The sequence below is a fragment of the Rana temporaria genome, chromosome 8 (assembly GCF_905171775.1).
Source record: "Rana temporaria chromosome 8, aRanTem1.1, whole genome shotgun sequence".
Lineage (NCBI taxonomy): Eukaryota > Metazoa > Chordata > Amphibia > Anura > Ranidae > Rana > Rana temporaria.
In genome coordinates this window covers 17,667,411-17,684,387 of record NC_053496.1, presented here as the reverse complement: position 1 = coordinate 17,684,387, position 16,977 = coordinate 17,667,411, and the positions used below count along the sequence as shown (strand labels likewise).

At 46.0% G+C, this 16,977-nt stretch overlaps 1 protein-coding gene across 2 annotated transcripts in view; it reads left to right on the top strand.

Moving 5' to 3' along the window:
• Window positions 1-638: 638 nt before the first annotated feature.
• The window catches only part of CTBP2 (C-terminal binding protein 2), an 84,038-nt gene continuing 67,699 nt past the window's right edge, over window positions 639-16,977 (top strand). For both annotated transcript variants that reach the window (XM_040361355.1, XM_040361354.1), the window contains exon 1: window positions 639-2,442. In XM_040361355.1, the coding sequence (XP_040217289.1) occupies window positions 654-2,442 (1,789 nt within the window). In that variant the 5' untranslated portion in view covers window positions 639-653. The remainder of the gene's footprint in view (window positions 2,443-16,977) is intronic.

The window sequence follows — 16,977 nt, the reverse complement described above, 5'->3', positions numbered from 1 at the left end:
AAAGTGTCGTTTTTTTTTTCATCACATAAAGTGATGGTGTGTACGCGGCATTAGAGTAACCTAGCTAAGGCTAGGATTTTTCATCAGGAGAGATTTGGCTAGAGCCGTGTCGTTTTGTAGTTTTCTTGCGTCCTTATTTCAGCCATTCTCCCCTGACACAAGTCGATATGAGACTAGAGCGGCATAGCATCGAGCGGTTGTCTGATCGCGGCAGGGTTACTGTGACATCAGGAAGTCCTGTGTCTGGGACCACTCTGTCACACCGGATTAGGGCTTTGCAGGTTTTCTAATCTGCGCACAGTTATCCATATGAATAAAATGTTCTCTCTACCATTCAGCCAAAGCCATGGGGATTAGTTGCGGACACCCAGTCTGTGACTGAAGCCTGGAGAGATCGCAGTCTACAGGGTGTTGTACTGTATCGTCTTCCATTACCTGGGATTAATAATTCAGCCGATACTTTTGTAACTCAAGCCGCCTGTTTCTGTTGTGCCTCCAGAGAGCTCAGGTGCAGCTACATCTGTTTATTGTATGTGTGTTTTTTTTTCCTTTGGTACATGTAACAGAAGATTTTAACTGAGACGTTTCCTCGCCGCCTCCTCCTCTACCACTGTATCTAAGCTGAAAGGTTTTTTTTTTTTTTTTTCCTTCCAATGCCGGTTCCAGGCAGGAACACAAACATCAGCCGTTCTCGTAGCTGGGATGCAGCAGGTTGGTATGAAGGCAGCTGGGAGGGAGACATCTCATCATCAGGATCTCACAGAGCAGCCGGCATAAACAATTCTCTGACCTACAACGGAGAGGAAGCTTTTTACAAGCTGCCAAGCAGCAGATCCCGCGATATTCTCGTGCCAGGCAGCTCGGAGATAAAGGCGGACCTCTCTCCGTACCCAGACGCATATATCCGAGGTCAGCAAGGTCACCTGGTGCGTCAGGACCGCAGGCCAGTGAGGAATACCTCAGTCCCAGACTTCGGCTTTCCCAACGAGAGGCAAATGGCAATGTCTGGGCGTGGATCTGTGCAAACCCACGATTATTATAATGAGCCTTCCCTGCCTGGAAGATCCCTGGAGGATCCTCGTTATTACAGAGATCCAATATTAAATCGTGCAGGACATGCTTATGGTCCTCCTACAAGTCGCACGGCCTGGGAACAGGCACCTGCACGTCCCTATCAGTCGCAAGAAGTGGGTCGCTTGTACAGAGATCCTACAGGTAGAGTCATCACCGAGGGACAACGTTCCAGGAGTCGCGATTCATCCCCCGCCAGATACACAGTAGATCTACCCAACCCTAGATATGGCTCAGAGGCGTCTACGTTCTCCAATAGACTGATTTATAATGATATGATGGAACGAGCCATTGATTCCACAGGAGGGAGGCAAGCAGCTCCTACCTGCCTGGTGGTGGAGCCCAGTTCATCTGCTGCCATGGATGGCACTCTGGGGACTTCCTCTATCTCTGCAAATCGGGGATATGGCTCAGTAAGGGATAATGTCACTGCTAAGATGACATATGATGCCTACGATGGCACACTAACTCAATCGCATCCTCAGGCCCCAGTGTCACTTTCTGGAGCTGAACTAAAGAGGGCTGTAGATATGGAGTTCCTTACAACTTTGAGGAGTGAAGGCCTTTCTGAAGCAACTCTTGGTGCATTGATTCAGCAGGGGTTCGACACGCCCAGCTCACTGGCTGTCATGGAAGAACATGACATTAAATCAGTGGCTGCTAATCTTGGCCAGGCGAGACTACTTTCAGGTCTTATCAAGAGCTACCGGGCAGATTTGCAGATGCTGAGACAAGATCCACAGAAAAGCAACTCCCTGAGGTCTCGAGCTCGCTCAAATAGCTTCAGCCACCGGGGAGATCTCATGCGCGGGGATTTCAGTACACAACCCTTAAATAACCAAATGATGGATGGAGTTTCCAACCCTCAACATTCCTTGTCATTGCAGCCGGTCTCACCTCGAATGGCTGAACTTAGCCGCCGTCCTTCTAGTGCCCCATCCCAGCACTTAATGGAGGCAGCCAACTACCCAGCTTGTGGAATGAGTGCCCAAAACCCACAGTTCATGCAAACTACTGGATACTCCATTCCTTTTCAACCTCGCCCAGCGTCGGCCTACCCTGCCCAGTCTGGCATACCCATGACTGTTGTACACACAAACATCCCCAGTGGGCCAAAAACTGCTTACCCTACTAGTTACACTGTGCCCATGGAGCTTTTGAAAAGGGATCGCCTTCCACCCACTTCTCCTCTACACAGCCCTCACTGTAGCCCTCAGCTTCTACGCAAACATGGGAGTCATATGGAAACCACAATGAGCTTACCGCCGCCTACCATGCCTAATCAGCACTCTCTCCAATCGCCCTACCAGAAAGTAACCAGAAGGACTGGACCACCCATCATTGTCTCCACCATGGCATCACCAGAGCCAAGTAACTATACCATACTATTTGATTGCTTCAAAAGGGAAGGGGATTTAATGATTTGTCTAATGTTAGTTGACTGTTGCACTGCCCTAGTTCTTCCAACTCCTAAAATTGTAGGTAGTATAAGTAGATGCCACAAGATGAGGCAATAGTACGGTAACTGTGCTCTGCACAAATATAACTTTCATGGCTCTGGCAAGCTCTTCTGTATGAGGATAGAGCATGCTAAGAGTTGCAGTTCATCTTCCCATAATAAAACATGGTCTGGTTACAGTACTGTAGATGTAGCTGATGGGACGAGGACTAGCGTGAGAATTTATAACAGGAAAAAAAATAGCTGCCATCTTTAAATCTGCGATCGGCATTAGACAATTAATTCCAAATCGCATAGATTTAATTAATTGCTAATTAGTATTGATTGAATGCCTGAAGTGAGATGTATACATGTAAAATGATGGAGATAAGGTATCCGTCTGATATGCGGGTGAGCAGTGGAGCTTGAGACGGATATCGGGCATTTTTTTTCTGCTTGGCTGTAGACTGCCAATCTGAAACGGATTTGGTGAACGACATGACAGGCAAACCAGTCCACCGTGAGTGACTGGAATGAACATGTCTTCTGATCTCTTCTTTCCTGGCCGTTGTCTGCAAGTCATTTAGGAGACCCTTATTAGCAGGGAATATGTCTAAAATCTTACATTCCCTCTCTTCCAATAATTAATATGCTATACAGCACCTTTGTATATCAGAGAATGTTTATTAGGAGTTTATATTTAAATATTTAATATTTTTATATTTAAACCTGCAGAAGAAAACTAAAGTGTGAATCGGGTTGCTGTGGCACAATATAGTTCCTTTAAGACTAACCAGGTCTATAATACTTGTAAATAGCAAGTGGAACATAGTATAGTCAAAGCCAATATTATTATTTTCTTGTCTGTACTGGAAGAGACACATTTGCTTTGGTAATATTCTATTGGTAGTTGTCACGGTTGCTTTAAAATCTGATGACCCGTGTGTGTGTGTGTGTGTGTGTGTGTGTGTGTGTGTGTGTGTGTGTGTGTGTATGATGGGTGTATGTGTTTGGATATATGGATGGAGGTATGTGTGTGTGTGTGTGTGTGTGTGTGTGTGTGTATGATGGGTGTATGTGTGTGGATATATGGATGGAGGTGTGTGTGTGTGTGTGTGTGTATATATGATGGGTGTTTGTGTGTGGATATATGGATGGAGGTGTGTGTGTGTGTGTGTGTGTGTGTGTGTGTGTGTGTATATATATGGATGTGTGTGTGTGTGTGTGTGTGTGTGTGGATATATGGATGGAGGTGTGTGTGTGTGTGTGTGTGTGTGTGTGTGTGTGTGTGTATATATGGATGGAGGTGTATGTGTGTGGATATATGGATGGAGGTGTGTGTGTGTGTATATATGATGGGTGTATGTGTGTATGATGGGTGTATGTGTGTGGATATATGGATGTGTGTGTGTGTGTGTATGATGGGTGTGTGTGTGTGTGATGGGTGTATGTGTGTGGATATATGGATGTGTGTGTGTGTGGGTGTATGTGTGTGGATATTTGGATGTGTGTGTGTATGATGGGTGTATGTGTGTGGATAGATGGATGGATGTGTTTTTGTGTATGTATGATGGGTGTATGTGTGTGGATATATGGGTGTGTGTGTGTGTGTGTGTGTGTGTGTGTGTGTGTGTGTGTATATATGGATGGATGTGTGTGTGTGTATATATGGATGGATGGATGTGTGTGTGTGTGTGTGTGTGTGTGTATATATGTATGATGGGTGTATGTGTGTGGATATATGGATGGAGGTGTATGTGTGTGGATATATGGATGGATGTGTGTATGTGTGTGGATATATGGATGGAGGTGTGTGTGTGTGTGTGTGTGTGTGTGTGTGTGTGTATATATATATATATAATTACAAATATAATATTATACACACACCCTCACAGTTGAGGAACTATATGTGCCAGTGTGGCCTGTCAGCAGTTTTTTTTTTACAGCAACAAGGGTTGTGTTGGAGACGGATACAGTTAGTTAACTTCAGGTCATCAAATATTTTATTCAGCACGCGCTGTCATCATCTGCAATGCTTTTGAAGAGTAGGTAAATCATTTACAGGCCATTACCTGAGTATTCTGATTTGGAATGGTTTGTGGTGAAAGCCTGTAAATTTTTTTACAAAGATTTGTGCTGAGAGAGGGGATTTCAGCAGGGGGTGGACTTTTGTTTGGTGGGGGGGGGTTCTGACACATACTGCTCATACATCTTGGTGGGGGGGGGGGGGCACAGTTTGGCATGGGCTCTAGGTGAGCTTGTCCCAACATTGATAGTACCCACATAGGTACTGGAGTTAAGAGTGGTTCTTAAAGCGGAGTTCCAACCACAATTAGCATTTTTTAAATGTATGTCCTTTCATCCTGCGTTTTTATAATATAGACCCGGTCACTTACTATTTTACAATCCGCCGCCGATCCGCATAGATATTCAAAAAAGATAGTTTATAAAACTATATCTACACCGTTGTCATTTTGCTTGTGGGCATTGTGAAGCCTACAGGCACTTACTTCCTGGAAGTCTTGGATGGGGAGTGATAATTGGACAGCGCACTGCATCCTGGGAAATGATGACACACATTTCCCTGGAGCATTAGAGGGAGATGTCAGAATCCTAGGTGGTTTCAAAGGCAGATTTCGTGGGACCGCATAGCAACAGGCATTTCCAGATGAGTAAAAAAAAATTTTTTTTTTCTTTTTTTAGTCGTAAGCTACAGTTTAAAGCAAAATTGTTTTTTTGATGGAACCTCCACTTTAACCAAATACAGTGGAGTTCTTTTTTTTTTCCTATAGGCTTCTGTGATGGCTCTATTCATTATAGATGCACTTCAAAGGGCTTTTGCAGGTTTCGGGACTTTCATCTTAATCCTACATTGACTATCTAATGAGTCACAGAAGAGTGTTCAGACTTTACCAACTGCAGGCTTGTTCCGGGTCAGTGACCAGATAGTGAAGCCAATATACAAGAGCCCTAGAGCCTGCACCTTTTAAAAACAAAATGTCAATAGCTGTTCTCAGGGCCGCCTTAATGGCATCATGGGCCCCTGGGCAAAGTAATGCACTGGGGCCCCTACCAGCTTGCCCCAATTTGCACACCTACTTTCAAGAAATAAAGTATAAATAGTTGATAGAATTAAACTTAGAACTTTCAATAAAGTCGATTTTACAAAACGAAAACTCTATACGTCAAAGACTAGTCAACACAAAGGGCACAGTACAGGGGGGAATGCAGAAAGGCACAGTACAGGGGGGGTCAAGAAAGCACTGAGATCAGGAGGGCACGGTATAGGTTCTGGGACGCTTCCCGGGACACGACCATATCGGGACAGTTTAGTAAAAAGCATGACTGTCCTAGCAAATCTGGGACATTTGGAAAGTATGATGTAATGCAAAATTATTGTGGGGCCCCCATGTACCTGGGGCCCCTGGGCAGTGCTCAGGAGTGCCCTTGCATTAAGATGACCCTGGCTGTTCTCATGTTTGCATTGCACCCTTGCTAGTAGGACTGTAGTGTTGTGAACGCTGGAAGCTCTTGCTGTAATGCACAAGCATACTCTGCATACTTGCACTTTAACCACTTAAGCCCCGGACCAATATGCTGCTAAATGCCCAAAGGCGTTTTTACAATTCGGCACTGCGTCGCTTTAACAGACAATTGCGCGCTCGTGCGACGTGGCTCCCAAACAAAATTGGCGTCCTTTTTTTTCCCACAAATAGAGCTTTCTTTTGGTGGTATTTGATCACCGGTTTTTATTTTTTGCGCTATAAACAAAAATAGAGCGACAATTTTGAAAAAAATTCAATATTTTTTACTTTTTGCTGCAATAAATATCCCCCAAAAACATATATAAAAAATTTATTTTTTCCTCAGTTTAGGCCGATACGTATTCTTCTACCTATTGTTGGTAAAAAAAAATCGCAGTAAGCGTTTATCGATTGGTTTGCGCAAAATTTATAGCGTTTACAAAATAGGGGATATTTTTATTGCATTTTTATTAATTTTTTTTTTTTTTACTACTAATGGCGGCGATCAGCGATTTTTTTTCGTGACTGCGACATTATGGCGGACACTTCGGACAATTTTGACACATTTTTGGGACCATTGTCATTTTCACAGCAAAAAATGCATTTAAATTGCATTGTTTATTGTGAAAATGACAGTTGCAGTTTGGGAGTTAACCACAGGGGGTGCTGAACGTGTTAGGCTTCACCTAGTGTGTGTTTACAACAGTAGGGGGGTGTGGCTGTAGGTCTGACGTCATCGATTGTGTCTCCCCTATAAAGGGGATGACACGATCGATGCCCCGCCACAGTGAAGCACGGGGAAGCCGTGTTTACATACGGCTCTCCCCGTTCTTCAGCTCCGGGGAGCGATCGCGACGGAGCGGCTATAAACGAATAGCCGCGCCGTCGTCCCGGATTGCTCCCCGAGGGAATCCGCCCGCCGCGCGGGGGGGGGGGTCCCGATCGGACCCCCGACCCGCGAAAAGGCAAGGACGTATATATACGTCCTTCTGCCTGTCCGTGCCATTGTGCGGACGTAAATAGTCGTGCGGCGGGCGTTAAGGGGTTAAAGCAGACTTCCTTTTTCATTTTGCCCACCTGCAGTGCTGACAGCTCTGCTCTTCCTGCCACTTCTTCTGCATCCAACTTTTTCTTACTTAAATCGGTGGCCACCCAAAGATCAAAGTAACTCCTACTCATGTGTACTAGACCTGCTATTTTCAACCGGGGTGCCTACAGGTTTCTTCAGGGGTGCCAGTGCAAAATGCCTAACAATTGCCCAAAAATTGTATACAGGCCTGAGGGTGGATGAAGCCTGTCTTCTAGTTACTCAAAGGTTTTTATTGTCCACCATTACAACCTTCCAGCTCCCAGCCTCCTAACAACCATTGATGTCATCAGTTGATATGAAGGACATCAGTGCCTGCACACCATCCTTGTTGGCCCCTCTCCTTTAGCAGTGGGGTCACATAAGCTGTGTCAGGGATAGAGGGAATACTAGTCAGTGCTAAGGTGCAAAAGGGTGTGTTTGCTTTGGAAGAATAAATCGCCTGTAACATTGGGTGTCCTACATGTGTGGATGTTGCTGCATTGTGCAAAACTATTTGTTTCGTTTTTCAACATTTTTCGAATTGGGGGGCCTCAAGACCGTGTACAATTTTTAAGGGTGCATTGACTGAAAAAAAGGTTGAGATGCACTGTGCTAGAGTTTCATCATCCTGGCACCCGGCTTATTTTGCAGCATCTTACAGATGATGGGAGTAGGCAGATCCAAGTTTGCTTCAGGAAATCTACTTTTCTTCTTCTTTTTTTTTTTTTGCTATAGATGTAGGCCAGGGGTCTCCATACTTTTCAAGCAAAGGGTCAGTTTACGGTCTTTTAAGCTTAAGGGGGGCCGGATTCTGACCAGTGGGGGTAGAAAATTCCCCAGGGCCGAGAATCAGTTAGAATAAACATGGCCCCAGTGCTGTTGGGCAGTAGAAGGAGGAATAGTGCTCCATCATTGCCATTAGTGGAATAAATAGTGTCCCATTGTTGGTGTCATTGGGAGGAATAGTGCCTCATATCGTTGGGAGCAATACTGCCCCAAGGGCGGGATGTAGGCTAGCAAAGGGACACATCTGGCCCTCGGGCCACAGTTTGGAGACCCCTGATGTAGGCTATGATAGTCCTTGCATGGTGAACCAGGAAGAAGTATTCATCAAATGAAAGGGAAAAGGCAGAATGTCCTCATTACTATTCTTGTTTCCGGTCATTGACTCACAAATGACTAAAGCTAGTACTTTTAGGAGGAGGTCAGCAATAGCAGCCTCCATATCTCTCCTACAACAGGTTTCCTTAAAGGAGAAGTGGGGTGAAGGCTATTTTGGCCCTGCTTCTTCTGGGGGTCACGAATGCACCTCGTTCTGCACACCCGTGACTCGTTTTCCGTTCAACAGTGGGCTAAAGTCCGCTGTCGGCTGATGTCACTGAACCGGTCCAAATTCTGGAGAGATTCCTGGACCGCCAGCTGGCTCAGACTCTCAGCAAGCCGCTGGGGGACTGAGCCAGCTGCTTTATTTTTTAAAGGCTTTAGTTAGTATAAATGTAGGCTATGATTGTCCTGGCATGGTGCTTTTTGAAGCATTCATCAAATGAAAGGGAAAAGGTAGAATTTTCTTATTACTATTCTTGTCATTGACCCGGAAATGACTGAAGCTAGCACTGTTTAGAAGGAGGTCAGCAATGGCATCCTCCAAATCTCTCCTACACTAGGTTTCCTTAAAGGAGAAGTGGGGCCAAGGCTATTTTGGCCATGCTTCTCCTGGGAGTCATTTTCAGGCGACAGTGGGCTAAAGTCCGCTCTCCGCTGATGTCACTGAGCCGGTCCAAATTCTGGAGAGATCCTGACTTTACAGTTGGAATCCATCAAGATACCTGGACCGTCAGCTGGCTCAGCCTCTCAAGAAGCCCATGGGGAACTGAGGGGACCAAGCCAGCTGGAGAGATACCACTGAGATACCTGGACCGTCAGCTGGCTCAGACTCTCAGCAAGCCACTGTGGGACTGAGCCAGCTGCTTTCTTTTTTTTAAAGACTTTAGTTGGTATAGATGTAGGCTATGATTGTCCTGGCATGGTGCTTTTTTGAAGCATACTATGTCTAGCAAATCAAGAGCCTGGAAGAAGTATTCATCAAATGAAAGGGACAAGTCTGAATTTTCTTATTACTATTCTTGTTTCAGGTCATTGACTCAGAATTTACTAAAGCTATCACTTTTAGAAGGAGGTCCGCAATGGCAGCCTCCATATCTCTCCTACACTAGGTTTCCTTAAAGGAGAAGTGGGGCTAGGGCCATTTTGGCCCTGCTTCTACTGGGGGTTACAAGAGTGCACTTCGTTCTGCCCACCTGTGACTTGTTTTCAGGCAACAGTGGGCTAAAGTCCGCTGTCGGCTGATGTCACTGAGCCAGTCCAAATTCTGGAGAGATCCTAACTTTACAGTTGGAATCCATCAAGAAACCTGGACCGTCAGCTGGCTCAGCCTCTCAACAAGCCCCTGGGGAACTGAGGGGACCAAGCCAGCTGCTTTCTTTTTTTAAAGGCTTTAGTTGGTATTAGGGTTGTCCCGATACCGATACTAGTATCGGTACCGGGACTGAGCATTTGTGCGAGTACTTGTACTCGCACAAATGCTCCCAATGCCTGACCCAATACTTGGTCGGCAGTGGGCGGAGAGGGCTGGTGGCGTCAGTAGGCGGATCGAGCTGCCTCAGTGGGCTGGGTGTAACAAGATGTCTGCTGATACTTACTGAAGCCGAGTGCAGGGTGTACCAAGATGGGCGCTGCAGCATAGCATTTACTCATGTCATTTATTGGTGCATTTCAGTGCCTGCCAACTGTCATTGCCATCAGTGCCCTTAAGTGCCATCTAACAGTGCCAGCCACCTGTCAGTGCCCATAAGTGCCGCCTATCGGTGCCATCAGTGCCACCTGTCAGTGCCCCCCATTATTGCCAGCCACCTGTCGGTGCCAGTGCCCATAGGTGCCACCTATCAGTGCCCATCAGTCAAACGATCACATGGCATTAAAAAAAAAGTATCGGTAATCGGTATCGGCGAGTTCATGGAAAAAAAGTAGCCAGGGCAGTAGGGAGAATCTGCTCTGCACGGGGTGATTGGGGTGTCGGGTCTACTGATAATTCCTCCCGCCCCATAACGGAAGGTCCGTACTTTGGGAGGGACCTGCGTGTAGAGGAATAGTCTGCAGGAGCTAGAGCAGTGATGGGGAACCTTGGCACCCCAGATGTTTTGGAACTACATTTCCCATGATGCTCGACTACACTGCAGAGTGCATGAGCATCATGGGAAATGTAGTTCCAAAACATCTGGGGTGCCAAGGTTCGCAATCGATGAGCTAGAGCATTGCACCCGCTATTCACTGATTGCAGTTGCAATGCTTTTGCTGGCTTCAGTGCACTGTATTTATCGGCATATAGCACCCACTTTTTTCCCCTTAAAATCAGGGCGAAATCGTGGGTGCGTGTTATATGCCGGTCCCTGCTGTCTCTGAAGGAATAGGAGCGAGTGCCGCTGCATTAGATAGAGCCGCGATCTCCTGTGTACTCGACGCTCCATTACGCACAGCCACACCTCCTGGCCCCGCATTGGGCCACAGTTCTGTCCAGGGTTTGACAAATTTGCTTGGAATCTAGGAGCCAGCTAAAAAAGTTAGGAGCCAGAAAACGCTCCCCGTCCCGCCAAGCTTGCGCGCTGAAGCGAACACATACGTGAGTAGCGCCCGCCTATGTAAACGGTATTTAAACCACACATGTGAGGTATCGCCGCGATCGTTGGAGCTAGAGCAATAATTCTAGCCCTAGACCTCCTCTGTAACTCAAAACATGCAACATGTAGAATTTTTTAAACGTCGCCTATGGAGATTTTAAAGGGTAAAAGTTTGTCGGCATTCCACGAGCGGACGCAATTTTGAAGCGTGACATGTTGGGTATCAATTTACTCTGCGCAACCATATCTTTCACATTATAAAAAAAAATTGGGCTAACTTTACTGTTGTCTTATTTTTTAATTAAAAAAAGTGTATTTTCCCCCCAAAAAAGTGCGCTTGTAAGACCGCTGCGCAAATACGGTGTGACAGAGTATTGCAACGATCACCATTTTATTCTCTAGGGTGTTAGAATAAAAAATATATATAATGCTTGGGGGTTCTAATTAGAGGGAAGGAGATGGCAGTGAAAACAGTAAAAAAAAAACACACATTAGAACTGCTGTTTTTACTTGCAATACCAACGGCCACCACCAGATGGCACCAGGTCACAGAAGAAAACTTGGGCCTTCACAAGGCTGTGCCTCTGTGCGGGCCCGCAACGGCCGGTAATTGAGGCAGCGGCCTTCTAGGCCGCAAAGCCGCGGCCTCAATTACCGGCGGGCGCCAGGTCACAATTTCTTGTCGCAATAGCGACCTGGCGCCCGGATTTTTTCGAGACCTGGTTCTGTCTATCATATGAGCAGGGCCAGGAGGCGTGGCTGTAAATGACGGAGCGCTGGGTAAACAGAGTGCGACTCTGTGTAATTCAGCAGCGCTCGCTCCTCCTATTCCCTCTGAGACAGTAGGGATAATCCAACACTGGCAAGGCTACAATGATGGAAAGGGTGAGGCTGCAGATGGGTTCTGAACAAGCTGCATGGTTGGGCAATTTACTGGCTGCAGATGGGCACTGAACAGGCTGCAATGTTGGGCAATTTAAAGGCTGCAGATGGGCACTGAACAGACGGCATTGTTGGGCAATTGAAAGGCTGCAGATGGGCACTGAACAGGCTGCATTGTTGGGCAATTTAATGGCCGCAGATGGGCACTGAACAGGCTGCATTGTTGGTAAATTTAAAGGCTGCAGATGGTCACTGAACAGGCTGCATTGTTGGTAAATTTAAAGGCTGCAGATGGGCACTGAACAGGCTGCATTGTTGGGCAATTGAAAGGCTGCATTGTTGGGCAATTTAAAGGCTGCAGATGGGCACTGAACAGGCTGCAATTTTGGGCAATTTAATGGCTGCAGATGGGCACTGAACAGGCTGCATTGTTGGTCCATTTAAAGGCTGCAGATGGGCACTGAACACGCTGCATTGTTAGGCAATTGAAAGGCTGCATTGTTGGGCAATTTAAAGGCTGCAGATGGGCACTGAACAGGCTGCATTGTTTGTCAATTTAAAGGCTGCATATGGGCACTGAACAGGCTGCATTGTTGGGCAATTTAAAGGCCGCATATGGGCACTGAACAGGCTGCATTGTTGGGCAATTTAATGGCTGCAGATGGGCACTGAACAGGCTGCATTGTTGGTCCATTTAAAGGCTGCAGATGGGCACTGAACAGGCTGCATTGTTGGGCAATTTAATGGCTGCAGATGGGCACTGAGCAGGGTGCATTGATGAGCGGTGTCCCTAATTTTGCATCAAAGTTCTTTTATTGTAAGTTTTTTTCCTTAAACTTCCCTCCTAATATTGGGGTGCGTGTTATATGCCGATAAATACGGATTTTTTTTTAATAATTAATATGGGTGCATTTATTATATATATATATATATATATATATATATATATATATATATATATATATATATATATATATATATATATATATATATATATATATATATATATATATATATATATATATATATATTAAATTTTTTTGCAAAAGGTGGGCCTTTAAGGTGTTGCAGATCATTTATATAATACTACGCACCATATTTTTTATTTGCAGTAACAGGTTTTTTTTTGTGGTTGGTGTTTTTGCGAACGCAGCCTCACTCCTCTCTCTGCCATAAGTGATCGTATCCAATAGTGTTGCAATATTAGAATTGTAATTTTGCTGCAGTACCTTTTTTGGTGTCTTTTTTTTTTTTTTTATCCCTTAAAATATGATGTTGCTCAGCAACCGGAGGGTGTGACTATACTCCCAGGATGAGCATCTCCACAGCAACCTCCAAATTTATCCGCCACGGCCTGCAGGCACAGGAGGGATGGAGGCCGCTGCTGAATTTGCGCGGCTGTTTACAGAAGGGAAGGAATTAGTAATGTAAAGTGTTATCACACGGCTATTATTATCATCTCCACAGCATGGGAATAATGTATGGCAAGGTTCTACAGCACACAAGAGGGTGTTAATTAGATAATTACACCCGGCCACTAAACGGCTTCTATTTCTCGGAGTGAAGCATTATTTGCCGAAAAGATCTGCTAACTACATAAATCAACAGCAAATCTGTTTGGTTACTGCAGCAGAAAATTTACTGGTCGATTTTAATTTTGTGTGTTCGCATTAATGGCTTATAAGCGTTTTCTGGATCCGGGGCAGGTGATGTTACCCATTAAAACACTTTTTTAGGTAGATTCACAGAGAGTTATGGCGGCGTATCAGTAGATACGCCGTCGTAACTCTGAATCTACGCCGCTGTAAATTTAAGCGTATTCTGGAAACCAGATACGCTTAAATTAGGCTAAGATACGAGCGGCGTAAGTCTCCTACGCCGTCGTATCTTAGGGTGCATGTTTACGCTGGCCGCTAGGTGGCGCTTCCGTTGAGTTCGGCGTAGAATATGCAAATGACTAGATACGCTGATTCACGAACGTACGTGCGCCCGTCGCAATTACTTACGCCGTTTACGTAAGACATACGCCGGCGTAAAAATAAAGCAGGTCTCTAGGTGGCGCAGTCCATGCAAGGTATGGACGTCGGAACAGGCCTATCTTTTTACGTCGTTTGCGTAAGTCGTACGCGAATCGGGCTGGACGTAATTTACGTTCACGGCGTACTCTGGAGCAATGCACACGGTTATATGTCCACGGACGGCCCATGCGCCGTTCGTAAAAAAACGTCTATCACGTCGGGTCACGAGTAATTTACATAAAACACGCCCCCTCATCCTCATTTGAATTAGGCGCGCTTACGCCGGCCCATTTACGCCACGCCGCCGTAACTTAGGAGGCAAGTGCTTTGTGAATACAGCACTTGCCTCTCTGACTTACGGCTACACCGCCTCAAAAGTGAGCCACCCTACCTGAATCCAGCTATTGGAAAGTTGAGCAGGGTGCGTTTGGTTCTGAGGAACAGACCCATGGCCTAAGCTAAAGGCCTGAAACAGCCGGATAACAAGTATAAAAGTTCACAAATACAGTAGCAGCCCACGCAGGGGGTTCCACCATTCCTGTATCTCGACAAATCGACAGTTTAGCCTCCTGGCTTCCATACTTGTTATCCGGCTGTTTCAGGCCTTTAGCTTAGGCCATGCGTCTGTTGCTCAGAACCAAACAGTTTCCTAGAGATGAGCTCAAACCTTGCTTACTCCAAATGTCATCTGCCTCTTGCAGACATGCACACAGCCCCTGACTCCACTCAGAGGGATTTGGGAATCCACCTGATTCCCGGGACAGACTTCCTGTCTGTAGGGTGGGGCCCTGAGCTATAGTCGGGTCACAACTAAGTAGCTGAACACACAGCTGTGTAATTAGTGTGTCTTTCTCTCCAACATATGGCGTAAACCAGCAATCTTTCCCATAGCAGAGTCCCACCCCCACAGTACTTAAAGAGGAACTGCACTCTTCTCACATAATTTGTAATAAAAACATCTTTGCCATTCTGAAGCTTCCCTCCAACCATTTTTATATATTATATTTTTATATATACTGTGATTCTGTACTTGCCAAATATGCTGCAGAAATCTCCCTCCACGGCTGCAGCCATTTTGACTGTGGGCATCTGAAGCTGCTGTCTGTTCACTTCCTGGATTTACACAGACACACAGATGCACACCTGCAGCTCCCATTGGCCCTCTTATGACTCATCCCCCTCCTTTCCTGGCATTCTTGGAACAGTGGTGAACTGTCCCATGAGTGGCCGGCCTACGAGAGAGAGTGAGAGTTGTACATGATGTCATAAGCCTAGGCTAGGATGACCAGACAAGAAACAGGAAGTGGGCTGTATAAGGTATTTACTGGCAGAAAAAAATATTTTACTATACAAAGTTAAAACCACAACAAGGGCAGAAGATTTAATGGATGGAATGATTAAAAAAATTACTGAAGGTCCACTTTAAAAATACTTGTCTGTGTCCATTGCCGAGTTTTCCCCAAATCCTGTCTGACGCTATTGTCACTAGGACAGGTGAGGGGAAATCTCTGTAAAAAAAAAAAGAAAGCCCAACATGGCAAAAAACATGACAAAGGTTCTAACCCTTCTCTGCTCTATCCAAATTGAAAAAGACATAGGGCTAGATTCAGCAAGAATTTCCGACGGTGTATCTATTGATATGCCGCGTAAATTCAAAGCTGCGCCGGCGTATCTTCTTTCTGTATTCAGAAAGCAAGCTACGCCGAAATTAGGCTAAGATCCGACTGACGTAAGTCTCTTACGCCGTCTTATCTTAGTTGCATATTTACGCTGGCCGCTAGGTGGCGCTTCCGTCGATTTCAGCGTAGAATATGCAAATGAGCTGGATACACCGATTCAGAAACGTACGTGCGCCCGGCGGATTTTTTTTACGTCGTTTGAGTAAGGCTTTTTCCGGCGTAACGTTACTCCTGCTATATGAGGCATAGCCAATGTAAAGTATGGACGTCGTTCCCGCGTCGAATTTTGAAAATTTTACGTTGTTTGCGTAAGTCGTTCCAGAATAGGGCTTTGCATAAATTACGCTCACGTTGAAAGCATTGACTATTTGCGCCGTGATTAGGAGCATGCGCACTGGGATACGTTCACGGTCGGCGCATGCGCCGTTTGTGAGAAACGTCATTTACCTGGGGTCATGTTTTATTTATATAAAACACGCCCACCTCTTGACAATTTGAATTCGGCGCGCTTACGCCGGCAGATTAACGCTACGCCGCCGCAACTTATATAACGAGGTTTTAGGTTTTCCTGACATCTTTGATGTTAAAGCTGAACTCTTGGCATCTAAATACACAAATGAAATACAAATATGGGAGCTGTTCCACCTACCAAAGAATTTGTATTTCTGTCCATTGAGTTCAGAGATTTACCCAGCCTGCCAGAAAGCACAGCCAGTCTAGTCTGGTGACCTGATTTCTTTTTTTTTCTCTCCTGCGGTCAACTGCTTCTGGACCGCCCACCGACCGCACATATACTGCACCAGGGCGGCCCGTCTGTGTGAAACAACGTACCTGTCATGGATATGCAATAGTCTGGCAGCTTACCTGTTTCCATCTGTCCATTAAGAGGCCTGACTCTGTTCTGGTTACCTTCTTATCTCCTCTACTTCCTGTATGGCCCCACCCAGGCCATCCCAGGAAGTCTATATTAACTGTTGCACTACAGGTCTGCAGTGCTGTTCAACAGTGTTGTTTGCTTAAGTTCCTGTCTGCAGTGTGCTAAGATTATGTTCCGTGTAACGGTTTTGGCTCGTCCCTGACTTCTCCTGTTTGCCTGTGCCCTTGTCCTTTTGCCTGTCCCTCGGTTACCCTTGTCTGCCTGTTGCCCTGACCTCGGCTTACCCATCGCTACCATTGTCCTGTTTGCTGCTTCCAGCTGCAGCGAAGGCCATCCTTACCACTAGAGGCTCTGGTGAACACAAAGCTGGGTCTTAGACTCCCCGCCCTGGGCGATCTTGGGTTCACGCTTCCTCTCTGATCGCAACAGTCGGCTATAGGGTTCACTACCCTGTGGTGCATCCCTGACCCCAACGGGGTGCACTTGTCACCTGGCCACAGGTGACCTGACAGTACCTGTACGTTGTTCACTTCTACCGGGTCTGGGGAGCGAGCACGCGCAACCGCAGTCACGCTCCTGCTGTGATTTGAAAGAGTGGGAGCCAATTAAGGGACTGGCGGCTGCGATGACCATCGGAACCCTCCAGATTTTCAGAGGAGAGGCAGAAAGACAGTCTGTCTATGTAAACAAGGCAGACCGCTGTTCTGCCAGAGAGTAAAATAGAGATCTTATGTTTCTGCTAAAC